We start from the raw sequence: 14,077 nt of genomic DNA, 5'->3' as shown, positions 1-14,077 counted from the left end.
AGCCCACGGTGACACACACGCTGACTATAGCAGGAGTAGGCTAGTCAGTAGCCTACTAAAATCAAACACAGTAGGCTAGGTAATTTTAGCTATATAATTACCCTTGACAAACGGCAGTAGTTTGTAGCATAGTAGGTCAACAATTTCATGTGTAGGCTAACTTTTAGCCATCTGTAATGAGGGAGAGCTAGTTGCCTGCTAAAACAAACGAAGTGGCAAGGATGTAACGTGTTAGAAGTTACAAGCTGGGACCCACGCAAAAACGGAATACAGGCACACCCCATACAAAAATGTGATAGATGGCAATATATTGTAGCGATCTCTCCCTCAGACAAGATTCACCTTTGGCCAGGACGGCCACTTATTGGAACAGGAAGACTCAGACGCAATCAGACAACTACATAGGGCAACACTAAGTGTGTCAATTTGTGCCACTTCCATAAAGGGGAAAAACGTTTCTACCTGGAGAGTGTACTCACTGTTTGTGTGGAAAAACTAAACTTTAATAAAAGGTTAAACAAATATTTTGTGTGTTTTCTTTGGAACATCAACAATGTTACATTTCTGATACATATATTGTAACATATTTCTATAAATGTGACATAGCAGAACATTACATATATTTTGCAATATTTACCTTATGAGTGCAAATATATGTCCATAGATATTTAGCCTAACGTTACACTGACCTCAGTTCACCATATGCCTCCAGACAAGCAGTAGTGGCTGCCTGTAACCATTAACACACCCAATGCAACCGAAAAGTTGTTAGCTAAACACAGACAAATAGCAAAACAAGTGCCTTCATCTAGTAGACTATACGTGTTTGTGACACACATCTCGACATTCCGCAGGAACGAGTGGGCTTTACAAACAGCTCTAATACAAAGCAACAAGATAAGAACTACCTCCCTCCAGTAGTTTCCCCACGCAACCTAGACCATGAAGGTCTGAAACAGATCATGGGCAGCAGGTTCTGCTTGAGACAAGAGAGCAAACCGGTAGTCACTGCGAGCGGAGTAACACCAATGCTGTAACTTCGGCAGGTAGACTGCAAATAAATAACCTGACTGATTGAAGGAGGCGTGGCAAATTCTGTCACGCTCCTCCCGAACTTCCGTTTGTAAAACGCCATTAATTATGAGCAACCGAGGCGAAATAGGGGCCAGGGAGAGAAAAGGGGAAGGAACGACGGGCAGAAGACAAAGGTAGGCCTAGAATTTTGTTGAGTGACTCAGTGATAACAGTGGCTAACGCTGTGTCTGCGTCTATTGACATTATCTTGATAAAGTTTAAAAAATCTGCTTTAGTAATACTTTTAACGTTGCTGTTGATCAAACATCCATGTAGATTGCTTTCATTTTAAAAGACCTATTGGAATATTCACAATACACACCCCAGGGGGCTCGATTTACAAGTGTCTAAAGCAGTTGTCTGGGCAGTTTAAATGTGTGTTTGCCCAAGTGGAAATAACATAACATTACATACAGTATGTTCTTGTATGTTACAGTGTATGTTATGTTACGTTATATTATGTTTGATTCAAGAGCTTTATGACAGATAAGATGATACAGTAAACACCATTTTGTATACTGAATAATTATTGTTTGAAATGTGTAATTACTGTATATCCAGTTTAACTTAACTTGATGTCAGAGTTCAGCCTGATTGACCAAGACACACTTGAAAAAACAGTACAGAATCTAAGCTCTTCCACATGTGGCTTAGACATTTTGCCAACCAATTTCTTTAAAACAGTTTTTCACCTTAACATGGTAGATATATCACTGCTGTCTGGCATTTTTCCTAAATCAATGAAAACAGCTGTTCTAAAGAATAACCTGGACGCCTCCATGCTAAACAATTACAGGCCCATATCCAATCTACCTTTTATTGGCAAAAAAAGTAGTCTTTAATCACCTTCCTAACATCAAATGGGTATTTTGATTACTTTCAGTCAGGTTTTCGGGCAAATCACAGCATTGAAACAGCTCTCCTTAAGGTTTTCAATGGCATACGCCTAAATACAGACTCAGGCAGAACATCAGTCCTAGTGCCACTGGACCTTAGTGCATACCTGTCAACACTCCCGTTTTTCCAGGGTTCTCCCGTATTTCAAGGTCATCTCCCAGCACCCTCCCGTTTTGTTATTTCTCCCGGAAAACTCCCGTAATTTGCATGGCCAATTTCCAACTTCATTTTAAAATCATTGATCCATTAATTTTTTCTATTAGTCTGACATCTCACAGGTTGCCAGATTGTGTATGAAATACACCCTACACATACACGATCACTTAGTTTCAATTTCAACCGTTTTGTCTTAAGGAAGCGGGTGCCGACTGCGCAGCCTGAGTCTCGTCGTGCAAGCGGGCTAGTTGAATGGCCTAGGCCTACTCCAGAACTAGCTGTTGTGAAATTGTTGGGAATTTAATTAACACATCACATAAACTGTTATTGAGCGTTGTTGATACACTGAACTTGTGCCCTCGGAACCAAATCTGACAGCTGCAGCTTTGGAGTTTTGGAAGTAGGCTGCAGGCAGGCAGCTGGTGGATACATAACTGGCATGCGTAATGTAATGGTAAGGTAAAAGCAACGACCGAAATGCAGTGTTGAAACACCCTCCCCCCCCCCAAAAAAAAAAATTCTCCCGTTTTTGGAAAGCTAAATGTTGACAGGTATGCCTTAGTGCAGCATTTGACACTGTTGATCACAATATTTTAATACACAGACTAGAACACTGGGTAAGATTTACAGGCATAGTTATTTACTGGCTGAAATTATATCTACAAGAAAGGAGTTTCTTCGTTGCCGTTGAAAACTGTACCTCAACATCAACGTCCTTGACCTGTGGCGTTTCCCAGGGGTCAATCTTGGGGCCACTATTATTAAACCTCTATATGCTCCCACTTGGACAAATCATCCAAAATAATTTGATTTCATATCATAGCTATGCAGATGACACACAAATTTATTTAGCTCTGTCACCAAACGACTTAGTCTAGAGGAATACGCCTGGATTCAGGGGAAAATAGGGCGGGATGAATGTCTCTGATTTCGAAAAAAGCTTTTTTCAATAGCCAATCGCGGAGAGGTGGCAGACCTTGTGAGTATTTACATGTACTGGGTGTTTCATGAAAATACCGCCGACAGTGAACTAACAACCAAAACGATGGCGTTACCTTTGTAGCCATCTCTGGTTAGCCTTTGCTTAGGCAAATGAGACATAACTTCTGCAGAGGTTTAAAGCAACTGTTGTTCCGAACTTCAATTTATTCAAAAATCGACTCTAAACATGCTTCAATTATGTTTGTATCAGCAGCTATTTCGCACTGGTTTCAGTATTGACTTTTGCCCATAAACACAACGGAAGTGACATCAGTGGGCGTCTCTGAAAGTAGCTGTTTTCCGGTTGTGAAGGTTTTGGCCCAGAAGTTCGTTCAGCATGATGCAAACTTCTGGGTAGTCAGATTACAAACGACTATTGTCCCCTTGAATCTCTGTCAGTGTATAGAACAAATCAACACCTGGATGTCTCAAAAATGTTTTCAGCTGAACAAAGAAAAAAAATGAAGTAATTATATTTGGTAAAAAGGAGGAAAGACTTAGGGTTGCCACTGTCTTGACACAAAAGGGTTGAAAGCAAAGGATACTGTTAAAGATCTTGGTGTATTAATTGACAGTGATCTAAATTTCAAAAGCCACATGAAAGCGATAACTAAATCAGCTTTTTACCTACTCAAAATTATTGTCAAACTTAGAGGGCTGATGTCAAAACATGATTTAGAAAAACTCATTCATGCATTTATCTCCAGCAGGGTTGATTACTGCAATGGACTGTTCACAGGCTTTCCAAAAAAGACTATCAAACAGCTTCAGGTGATAAAAAATGCACCAGCTAGGGTTCTCACAAAAACTAAAAGAACTGACCACATTACTCCAATTCTTAAGTCCCTGCACTGGCTTTCAGTAAGTCACAGAATTGACTTTAAAGCACTACTACTTGTTTATAAATCACTAAATGGAGCAGGACCCAAATACCTGTCAGACATGCTTCAGCAGTACACAACCTCCAGACCTCTCAGGTGTCAGGAGAAAAACCTGCTGTTAGAACTAAACATGGTGAACCAGCTTTAAGCTGCTATGCGGCTCAGCTCTGGAACCAACTTTCGGATGACATTAAAAAGGCCCCAACTGTAGCCAGTTTTAAATCTAGACTTAAGACCAAACTGTTCTCAGATGTTTTCTGCTAACTGCACTGAGTTACAAATTCTGAATCTGCCTCGAAAATTATTCTACCTTGTGTCTTTTATTTTATCTTTTTTAATTATTCTTAATTTTTAAATGATTTTACCTTGTGCGTTTTATGTTCTTTACCTTTAGATCTTTACCTTTTAAACTATTCTTTCACTATTGCCCTTTTATATGTTTTTATTTGTTATTACTGTCTGCTTTTGTTTATGTAAAGTGAATGAATGACCTCTGTGTATGAAATGCGCTATATAAATAAACTTGACTTGACTTAAGTGACGTCACAATCTGTCTATGTTACTTCAGCTGAAGTGCCTGTAGTAACCTGAATAATCTTTAAGAGTGTGACACCCTGAAACTGTTTTATAAATTGGGGGTGCTGTCAGAATTGTCGTTTGTTTATTGAAAGTGTCAGAGAATACTCAGGATGCTCAGAGTGGCTTATGAATGAACACATTTTTTTAATCTAATTTTCGGACAGACACAGTCCTGGTGTTTGTCAGCATTAAAGTCAAGATTCACTGCATATTTCCCTACAAAAAAGAGGTAAGTGAAGAATGCCTCCTAAATGCTGTGTATATGTCCGTGATGTATCATGTTCCTGCTATGTATCTGTTCAGTGGAGTCTATGACATCTGTAAGGTGTAATAGTATCTTTTACTTTACCTTTACCTACTTTTACAAGTATTTACTTGTTACCTGACTTTTTACTTGATTTACTTGATTTTAAAGTCATGATTCGATTGGATTTTCAATCTTGTTTTTAAATATTACTATTAATGCATTCCTTATGTTGTTTACTTTTTTTGACCTTTTCCTATTCTGTTTGGGGGGGGCTTTTATTTTGAAACCACTTTTTATTTTGAAACCGTTTCAACCGTGAGGTTGTAAACAGAACAAACATTAAACATAGACGTGAACACAGTGAAATGAAACAACACAAAATTATAATTTTATTGTCTCAGCACACTCCAAAGAGACCAAAGGTTCATGGAATATGCATTATTAGCATTTTATGCCTTAAAGTAATTTTGGACTGTAATCTGTAATCTTTTCACTTGCTAAGTTGAGTATGTTAGTAATTGATGTCAAAATACTTCCACGTCGATGATTTCAGAGTGCCAAGAAGTCGGTTGACGTGTATTTTTTAACTGGCTGCAGCCTAAAGTTTGTGTTGACGCCACAGTTTACACATGTGCATGCGTGTGTTTTTGCGTCTTGGCATACATGCTGTACATTTGGGATGTGGCTACATCGTCGAATCTACCTTTGAAGTTCGAAATTGAGATGTAATTTTGATCGATTTCGACTTAAAAATCGAAATCGTGACACCCCTATATCCCAGGTGCCGTGGCACTTAGGGTTGGGTATCGTTTGGGTTTATCCAAATTGGAAAACTACCAGTGCTAAATCGATACTTTTAAAATGATGCCGTGCCAAAACGGTGCCTGAACTGGTACTTTGTTTTTAAAACAAAATGCCCAAACTAATGGTCGAAAACATGAAATTGCTTTTTTGATTGATGACAAATTTGTAAAATATGAAATTTAACTGTATATTCAATTTATTATCAATACCTGTAGTTTCATTGCTTCTAGGCATAATTCTAATTGCAGATGGCTTGCCATAACTTTAAATGTAAGAAACTGCTTGCCATGGATGCACACAGAGGGCCCTATCATGACATTCTAAAGTGCATCGTCACTCGTCAAAAGTCTATTCAAATTTAGTAGGATGTCCAGTTCACATTGGGAGGGGTTTCGTTATCAAACGTGGAGCGCATGGCGCAACAAGGTGTTCCTAGTTTTTTTAATCAGTCATATGGGTGTGTTTGGGGCGTAACATCATTTTAAATCAATGAGAATGACATCTGTCATTCCCTTTAACGGCGCAACGCGTGATATGTCAAATAAATGCATCGGTATTTTGGAATTCAACGGCGCATTTGAAGGAGGCTGCTTGCGAGACCATATGGAATAGTCATTCTTAAACCATGCTTTCCTAAACCTAGCATAGCCTTCACGCATTTGCACTCGTCTATTATTTGAACTCATTGGCAAAGTGAAACTAACTTCACCAAGGAGTCAGTCAACGACAAGACGGTTATATGCAGTTACTTTCACTATTGACTGACAATGGGTTACCACCGAAAACATAGGCTGGAAAAAGCAACACTTACCCTAATATTGCTCAAATGACTGAATAAAACAACATTTATCCTGCAGAGGAGTTGCTTATATCTCGTGACAGTGCGTCTTCAGCTGTGCTCCATACGTGTCTCTCGCCTCTCCCCTAATCACTTTTAACCGTCATTACCAATTTGCAAATGATGGTGAATAACTACTCGTTCTAGATGTACAGTATTTCGTAATATCTTTATTCTAATTATGTTTCCCATTGTAATCGTGCAATTTGTAATGCTTTGCATGAACGTGCGCTGGTGTGCGTTCATGAATGATAGAAGGATGGTGCGTGCACCTGCCAATATGACTGTTGACATGCGCTCTTAAAATAGCATATGAACAACTCGCCAGTGACTTCTGACCAGGTTTAGGTGGTGTACGATAGCGATTTTTACCTGCCAGGCCCCTCCCTAGGTTGTTAATTTCCACACCCCTGGGCGCAATGTTTAAAAAATAAACGTGCAAAATACCAAATTAAACTTTCCGCGGGTGAAAAATGAGTTTTACGCCATGCGCTGGTGCCCAAAATACAGCCCACAATGTCTTTCCTCCTTTCCTCTTCTTTATCCAGTGCAGATGGCTGGCCATAACTTTAAATGTTAAAACGACTTGCCATGGCCCTGCCAGGTCATATGCTGGTCATGGACAACGGCAATTGCAACCTACTCTAACATCGAGGGACTCTGCTTTCAGGTTTATCCAGTGAGTTCTCAAATGCTTCAATACATTTGATGTCTTCCCCCTTAGTTCGTTTTTCAACATGTTACATATGCTTGTGAGTATTTTGATTCACAGAGGGCATTTTAACCGCAACTGTGCGCTAACATTAGGTTATCTCCTTGTAGAGCAGCTTAATTAGCGATAATGTGCAGTGATGGTTCCGTTCCATAGCGTCTTTGACAGCTCCAGAATATCAATGCAGAAGTATGTTTGCTTTTCAATGTTTTCTATGTAGTTAGTTAGAATAAAAATTTGTAGTTCTTCTCCTTGGGACAAGGACCTTTGAGTCTTGGAAAGCAAATTTACAATGTCAGAGTGTTAGAGTCAATACAATGAATAGAGCCCTGCACGAGTAACCTAGTCGAAATTGACAAGCAGCTGTAACTAAGCATGCTAAGCTCAACATCCAAACAGTATTCTAACATTATCTTAGAGATAGAGCTTGATTGGATAACTTAAACTTAGTAAATTGGAGAGACTAAACTATGTTGTGATAAGACCTTAGCAGAGTTAACTTAAATGCAGCAGTTTTGAACAAATGCTAAGCATGGTCATGATGCTATGCGGATTTAATAGCAATTTAGCCTGTCGTCTTCTATGCAATGCTTCTATATGTCAACAAAAATCCTTCAACAATTGTTAATGTTTTGTTAAATATACATGGAGAGGAGGGGCGACGGGTTCGTTACGAGAGAGAGCGGGGTGGGGCAAGGAAAGGCTGTGTGCGTAAAATGCACAGCACAATGAAAGGATTTTCTCTCATTTAAATAGTACAACATTGAACATTATTGTGTGACGGCCAGTGTTGATCTTGTGGTGGCCCGCCACAGATTAGTCAATGTATGGGAAACACTGATGTTGTTATGAAGTTCGGAAGATTTCCGAGATGTTTTCACATCACAACTTCGCTGATAACATTTCAATTAAATGCCAGCTAGTGCATTTGCAAGAATTTTGTGTAAACTAGGCTATTGATGTTGTTTCATGGCCTTTTGCTTGTGTATAGTTATGGCTAGAATTCGACTACAGCTCGTGCTTTGAAGTGGACAACTTGGCATGGGCTCACATGAGCTGTCAAACACAGTCTACTAGCCTATGTGGCAGTGTTGTGCAAAATTCAAATTGCAATTCTGCTTCCTGTTTGTTACCTCTATTGAAATGCAAGTGAAATTCAAGAATTGAATTGGGATTTAAGAGCCAGTTTCAATTCAATTCTGGAATTTTGCACAACCCTGCTATGTGGTGCACCCCTCTGCTTTAAGCAAATACATCTTGAAGTGTTTATGTTAGCTATATACCTGTATAGGATGTGGTGCTATGAGAGCAAGACCTTAGAGATGGCACATGACACGCAGTGATGCCTCGTATAAAAATAAAAATAAAAAAAATCAATGTTGTTACGATCATTTGCATTGGCACCAGTGCTATAATAGAACCGAGTTTCGGTGCCCAACCCTAGTGGCACTGGAGGATCAGGAAAAACTTGAAATAATTTTGGAAGAGGATTCCAACATCTGCATAAAAGCCGAACAACACAAAACTGGCCTCCACCCAAGTCTGTTTTCTATACCATTTCTTCTGTTTATTTCACTTGTTTTATTTATGCATACAAATGAGTAAATTGTATCAATTGATATTTTGAAATATTTTGTTAAGGTGGGATTGTGTGTGTGTGTGTGTGTGTCTGTCTACTTATGTTTTAAGCACACATACTGTTCATAATTATGTTATTTCTATTATGTTCAGTCATTCAGTGTTCTGATATTCAACATTGTATTGTATTTGCTTTGGCAACACCATTTCTTTCCAAATAGTCATGCCAATAAAGCAAATTAACACGCAAAACCCACAAGCCCCCTTACTAAAACGTGATAAATACTGTAACAGTGCCATACTGCTCTCTCTCTCTTTCTCTCTCTCTCAATTTTCCATTCAATTCAATATGAATAGTTTGGTTCCAAAACACTATCTCTCTTTTTAAAAACATTAAAAAGTCAGGCTGTAATTATGTATTTCAGGTAATATCAATCAAATTGCAGTTGTGTTGTTTTGATTGAATAAAGATGCATCAAATAACAATAGCCAATTACAGTTCTACTGAAATAACTGAAATAAATAATGATTTATGAAAATTCATTAACATGGATATGGCGTTTTGGAACCAAACTCTTCATATTGAATTGAATGGGAAATTGAGAGACAGAGAGAGAGAGAGAGAGAGAGAGAGAGAGAGAGAGAGAGAGACAGAGAGAGCAGTATGGCACTGTTACAGTATTTGTGCAATGATAATAGCTAATCAAAATTCTTAGTATAACAGATAATGAATCAAAGTCCATTGGTTGAAATCTAAACTACTTTCAGTATAACTAAGAGAATCACCTAAAGTGACCAAACCAGTTCTTCACCATGGTTGAAACTATGGTTTTGGCAACATGATCCAGTACAAAAAACAAACAAAACTTAAAAGCAGTTGCCACTTAGAAGTTTATTTTCTTTTGTTTTTAACAATTTTCTTTAACTTTGCTATGTTGCTGTTTTAATTATTACTGTTTATTATTTATTCATATTAACTTTATATATTATTAACCCTCACTCACACCTACTGCATCTCTGATTCTTTGCATGACAGAAAGAGGAGGGGTGCTCTGATGTCCCCTACTACACCTAACAAGCAAAAATCACACTCAAGAATATCGATGTCAACATCATTTGCAGGCACAAATTATGTTGTGCTACACAGCATCAAAGAAAAAAAACTTATTTGGAGAAAGCTGATGGAACAATAACAATGGGACAGGAAGAAGGTAATGATGCCAATATTGACCACATATGAGTTTAAATTAAGTTTGGCTATGCTATCCAGTTTCCATCCGGATACACTGACAGAGCTGCTACCGGTAGTTAACTGAATTAGCACATCATCATAATGTTATCACTTCTTTCTAAAATGACTGTAAGACACACTTGTTATATATACAATCTTCCCATTTACATTCTTTGAAAAAGCATGGAAAAGAGAAGGAAAAAGATCTTTACTATAATTATTATTATTAATTGTTGTTCATAAACCACTATTCTATAGACTTCACAGAACTGCAGAAAAGCCAAATGAAAATATAGAACCAAAAAACATTGTAGAGCTGCAAGTAACCTATACATTATTTTCACAACTGATTCATCCTATACATTAACCTATACATTATTTTCACAACTGATTCATCTGTTGATTATGTTCCTGATAAATCGATAAGTTGTTTGGTCTTTAAAATGTCAGAAATTGATAAAAAAAAAAAAGATGCTTAGTGATTCCCAAAGCCCAAGATGAAACAATCAAGTGCCTCGTTTTGTCCACATGCCAAAGACGTTCAGCTTACTTTTCTATAGCAGCAAGTACTAAAACCTTTTTTTCTGTAAGGAGCTGGAAACAGCATTTTGAGTCTGTTTTCCTAATAGAAATGAGTCAAACCAGACACTAAATTGCTGAAGAAGTTTTAATAGTGGAAGACTAATTGATAAGTCAATTAGCCATTTGTTGCAGCCCTAATCCGTTGCCCCCATAAAACAGCAACAACATGGCTTAGATTACTTCCTTACCCATGATGTAAAAACATAGTGATATGCTGACGTGACAGCATTTGTGACTGCATTTGATGACAGGAATGTGATTCTGTATGATTCCTACTTGTTTGCTGTAGTTTTTTCCTTAAAAATCAGATGATTAGACAATCTTGCACACTGTGTTTTTGCAGGGATTTATACTAGATGTTTAAAGATAAGTAGTATTTAGAAAAGTTAATTGCATAAGCCAAAGGCATTTGACAAGGACACATTATTATCCTAATCTATTTTACTCTAAACGGATATTTAACAAACCCCTCTCGTAATGTGAAATCTGGCTAAACATGACTTGTTCATGGAAGAATCTTGCAAAATCACACTATTGAATATTGAAAAATCATGATTAAATATTAAAGACATGCAATAAAAATCTCTCTGTCAGGGCTTGAGATATTGGAATGTCTGGAATAGGAACAAACATCAAACTGAGGTCATAAGGAAATGTTTTTCTGATGAGACAGACTGATAAATTGACAGACTGATATATCACTGAACAAGTAGCAGTTTTTGTCGGCACACCTGTTTTTGGTTTTCTTGGCATTTTCACCTAGCCCATATGAAAGGGGAAATCACTTTAGGACAGATCCAGACACATTTTTGTCTCAATCATAAAAATATAGACAAACCTAAGGTAAACAAAACCTAAGGTAAACATTTGAAACTATTTTACTATTTGAAAGTTCATAAAACATTCAAAACCAGGCCTATGTAGCCCATTGAATAGGCTAATGATACTGAATTCAATCATTAACATCAAGCTCATTAAATGTCATGTGGATTAAATAAAAATGGTTGTCTTAACTATCTCATTTATCTCTCTCTCTCTCTCTGTGTCATTCTCTCTCTCGCTCATACACACACACACACACACACACACATTTACACACACACACACACACACACAAACAAGCACATAGCCTATAGCCTTCAAATGGGGGATGGGGGGTTCTCTAATGGCTGTAAAAGAAACACGTAGCAGGAGCGTTTGAGAAATGTATAGCCTACTCTAAAAAACATCATATCAACAGCGGACATCCCAACACAACAAGTTGAGCAATGTCAAGAAGACATCGCCTATGCCAACGTGGGAACCTATTTTCCATAGCCTCTCACTCCGCCTAACCTACTTCCTTAATCACCGACGAAACCTGTCTCAAAGGCTACTCAGCCCCAATGGAGTAAGTTGTCAATTGTCAGTGGGCATTTAAATACAGCGGAGAATTTCGTTTTCATAGTGCCTTTACAAAACTGACCCAATGCAAGCAATGCATTTCAATATCCAGTGCTGCCTTCCAAAAGACTTTGAATCACATGCAGCAGTGTCAATGTGTCCTTTCCATTAGATTACTACGGCCGTAAAAACTTTCCCGCACTTCCTTTATGTCAGGCCACATTCCATACAGAATATAGCCTAGTCCTAGGCCTACTTGTAGCCTATTAAATCGCACTGCCATAACTAAGAATTATGAGAGTAAAAGCACACTATAGTTCACTTACTTTTGACTTCTTCATAGGGAATGGGAGAAGTAATTCCAGTATTTGAAAATCCCTATTTTATTTTACTTCGGGTTGAAAAAAGGTTTTGTTTCTTCATCCCGCTTGCGCATATCCTAAGTCCTCATCCACAAAGTATGGGAAAACAGACAAAAATGCGATAGTCAACCGCGGTGAAGGTAAGCATCCAGTCAGACATAACATAGTCAACACTGTTCCTAGGATTGTAGGCCTAACCCTTGCTGCGTAGCTAACTGAAGCGCTTTTATCCTTGCTGCATGAAGCGCCCGCCCACACTATTGCGGAACCCTGCGCCCGACCGCATCATATAGGTTAGCCTACTGTTCCGCCAATATCTGCATGTTACTTCCTTGAAAAGGAAGAGGTACCCTCTCAGTGTAATCCATGAGCATACTTGAGCTCCTCGCGTTTGAGGGATAGAGATAACGCACACCGGTGCATTCCGGCCTATGTTGTGTAGGCTATGCTATAGGCTGCTTGACATTAAGCACTTCAGCATCACAGTGATGTCAAGACGGCAACGGTATGCTAATGTCAAATGCTGTAACTTTGTATTTTGAAGATATCCATAAACTAGGGACGGTTCGTAATTAGGTCATGGGTAGGCTAGCCCAGTCATTTGAAGTTCAGCACAATTCCATGCAATGTAAGCTAAAATGACGTGGAGTGTTCTCAGACAGTTAATGTAATATAGAAAAAGTTCTATTCACTCCGCTCTGAGAGTATGGACAGTTTCTGGAGTTTCACTTCACCTAGTGGATAATCAGGTGTACTACTTTTAGAGAAGTGGTGTGTAGCTTAATCTTTTAATGCAAGTCCATCTGGAAAATAGTCTACAATGTGAGAATAGATACATGATAATAGATGATAATATAATAGATTACAACCCATTTTTCACCTTTTTAGCTAGCCTATAGATATCATGGGACATAAATTAAGCAATTTGCATAGTGCAGTCATGTTTTTTTGTAAACAAGTCCCTCAAAGCATGTCTATCTCTAGTAGCCCAGATAGCAAACAATCATCGAAACCATCTTCAGTCAACGTTCTGCTGCCAACATTAACTTTATTGAATCAACATTGAACTCTGTTGTTAATCCGTCAACAATTTGCACCCTCAAGAATAATGTTAAACCATTACTAAAAAAATGTATCACCTGCTGTTAAATTATATTTGTCTAATTTATAAATGACCATTGACAACTTCATATCAGGTTGCAGAGTAAACCGACATTAACAGAAATAGCACCCAAGCATTGTGTCTTGCCCACCCAAACAAAGTCATGAATTGTTTTATTTAGTTGTGCATCTGCGCAATGTGCAGCCTCAAACCCAGATTGGATGTAGATAAGTTGGTGTTGAGTGTAATGGTAGCTAGCTGGTACATAATTGTACAGTAGGCCTATGTATGTGTGTTAGGTACCCCCCCCCCCCCCCTTTTGATGCCTTAAAAGAAAACTCTGACCATTTTTCATATAGATCTCTGTTTCTCGAAGTCACTGAATACTGACAGTATGAGAAAACCCCCAAAAAACAATCGGTGCTATCTAGCTTGTGTTGCTGCAGCCAACAGCTAGAGTAGCCAGGCAGCTACAGTGCTACACTCTGGGGGCATCTTTAAATCATGGCCCCCGGAGTGTAGCTACTCTACTCTAGCTGTTGGCAGGGATTAAATATAAAGGACCCTGATTTGTGTATGAAAATAAAATACATTAGCCACACCATGTATCAAAATAAAATACTGTATTTTGAAAGTTTACTAAAAATACTCTTTAAAGGGAGCATAATAT

General features: G+C 38.2%; 1 protein-coding gene across 5 annotated transcripts in view; it reads right to left on the bottom strand.

Moving 5' to 3' along the window:
* The window catches only part of kitlga (kit ligand a), a 111,139-nt gene extending 98,458 nt beyond the window's left edge, over positions 1 to 12,681 (bottom strand). For 2 of the 5 annotated variants that reach the window (XM_042108871.1, XM_042108872.1), the window contains exon 1: positions 12,270 to 12,681. In XM_042108871.1, coding sequence (XP_041964805.1) covers positions 12,270 to 12,284 — 15 coding nt within the window. In that variant the 5' untranslated portion in view covers positions 12,285 to 12,681. The remainder of the gene's footprint in view (positions 1 to 12,269) is intronic. The other 3 variants (XM_042108867.1, XM_042108869.1, XM_042108868.1) reach the window with 3 other exon arrangements.
* Between the last annotated feature and the right edge of the window lie 1,396 nt (positions 12,682 to 14,077).

This window comes from Alosa sapidissima, chromosome 11 (assembly GCF_018492685.1).
Source record: "Alosa sapidissima isolate fAloSap1 chromosome 11, fAloSap1.pri, whole genome shotgun sequence".
Classification (NCBI taxonomy): Eukaryota; Metazoa; Chordata; class Actinopteri; order Clupeiformes; family Clupeidae; genus Alosa; species Alosa sapidissima.
Note: the sequence above shows the minus strand (reverse complement) of the source record. Positions and strands in the feature narration are given on the sequence as shown.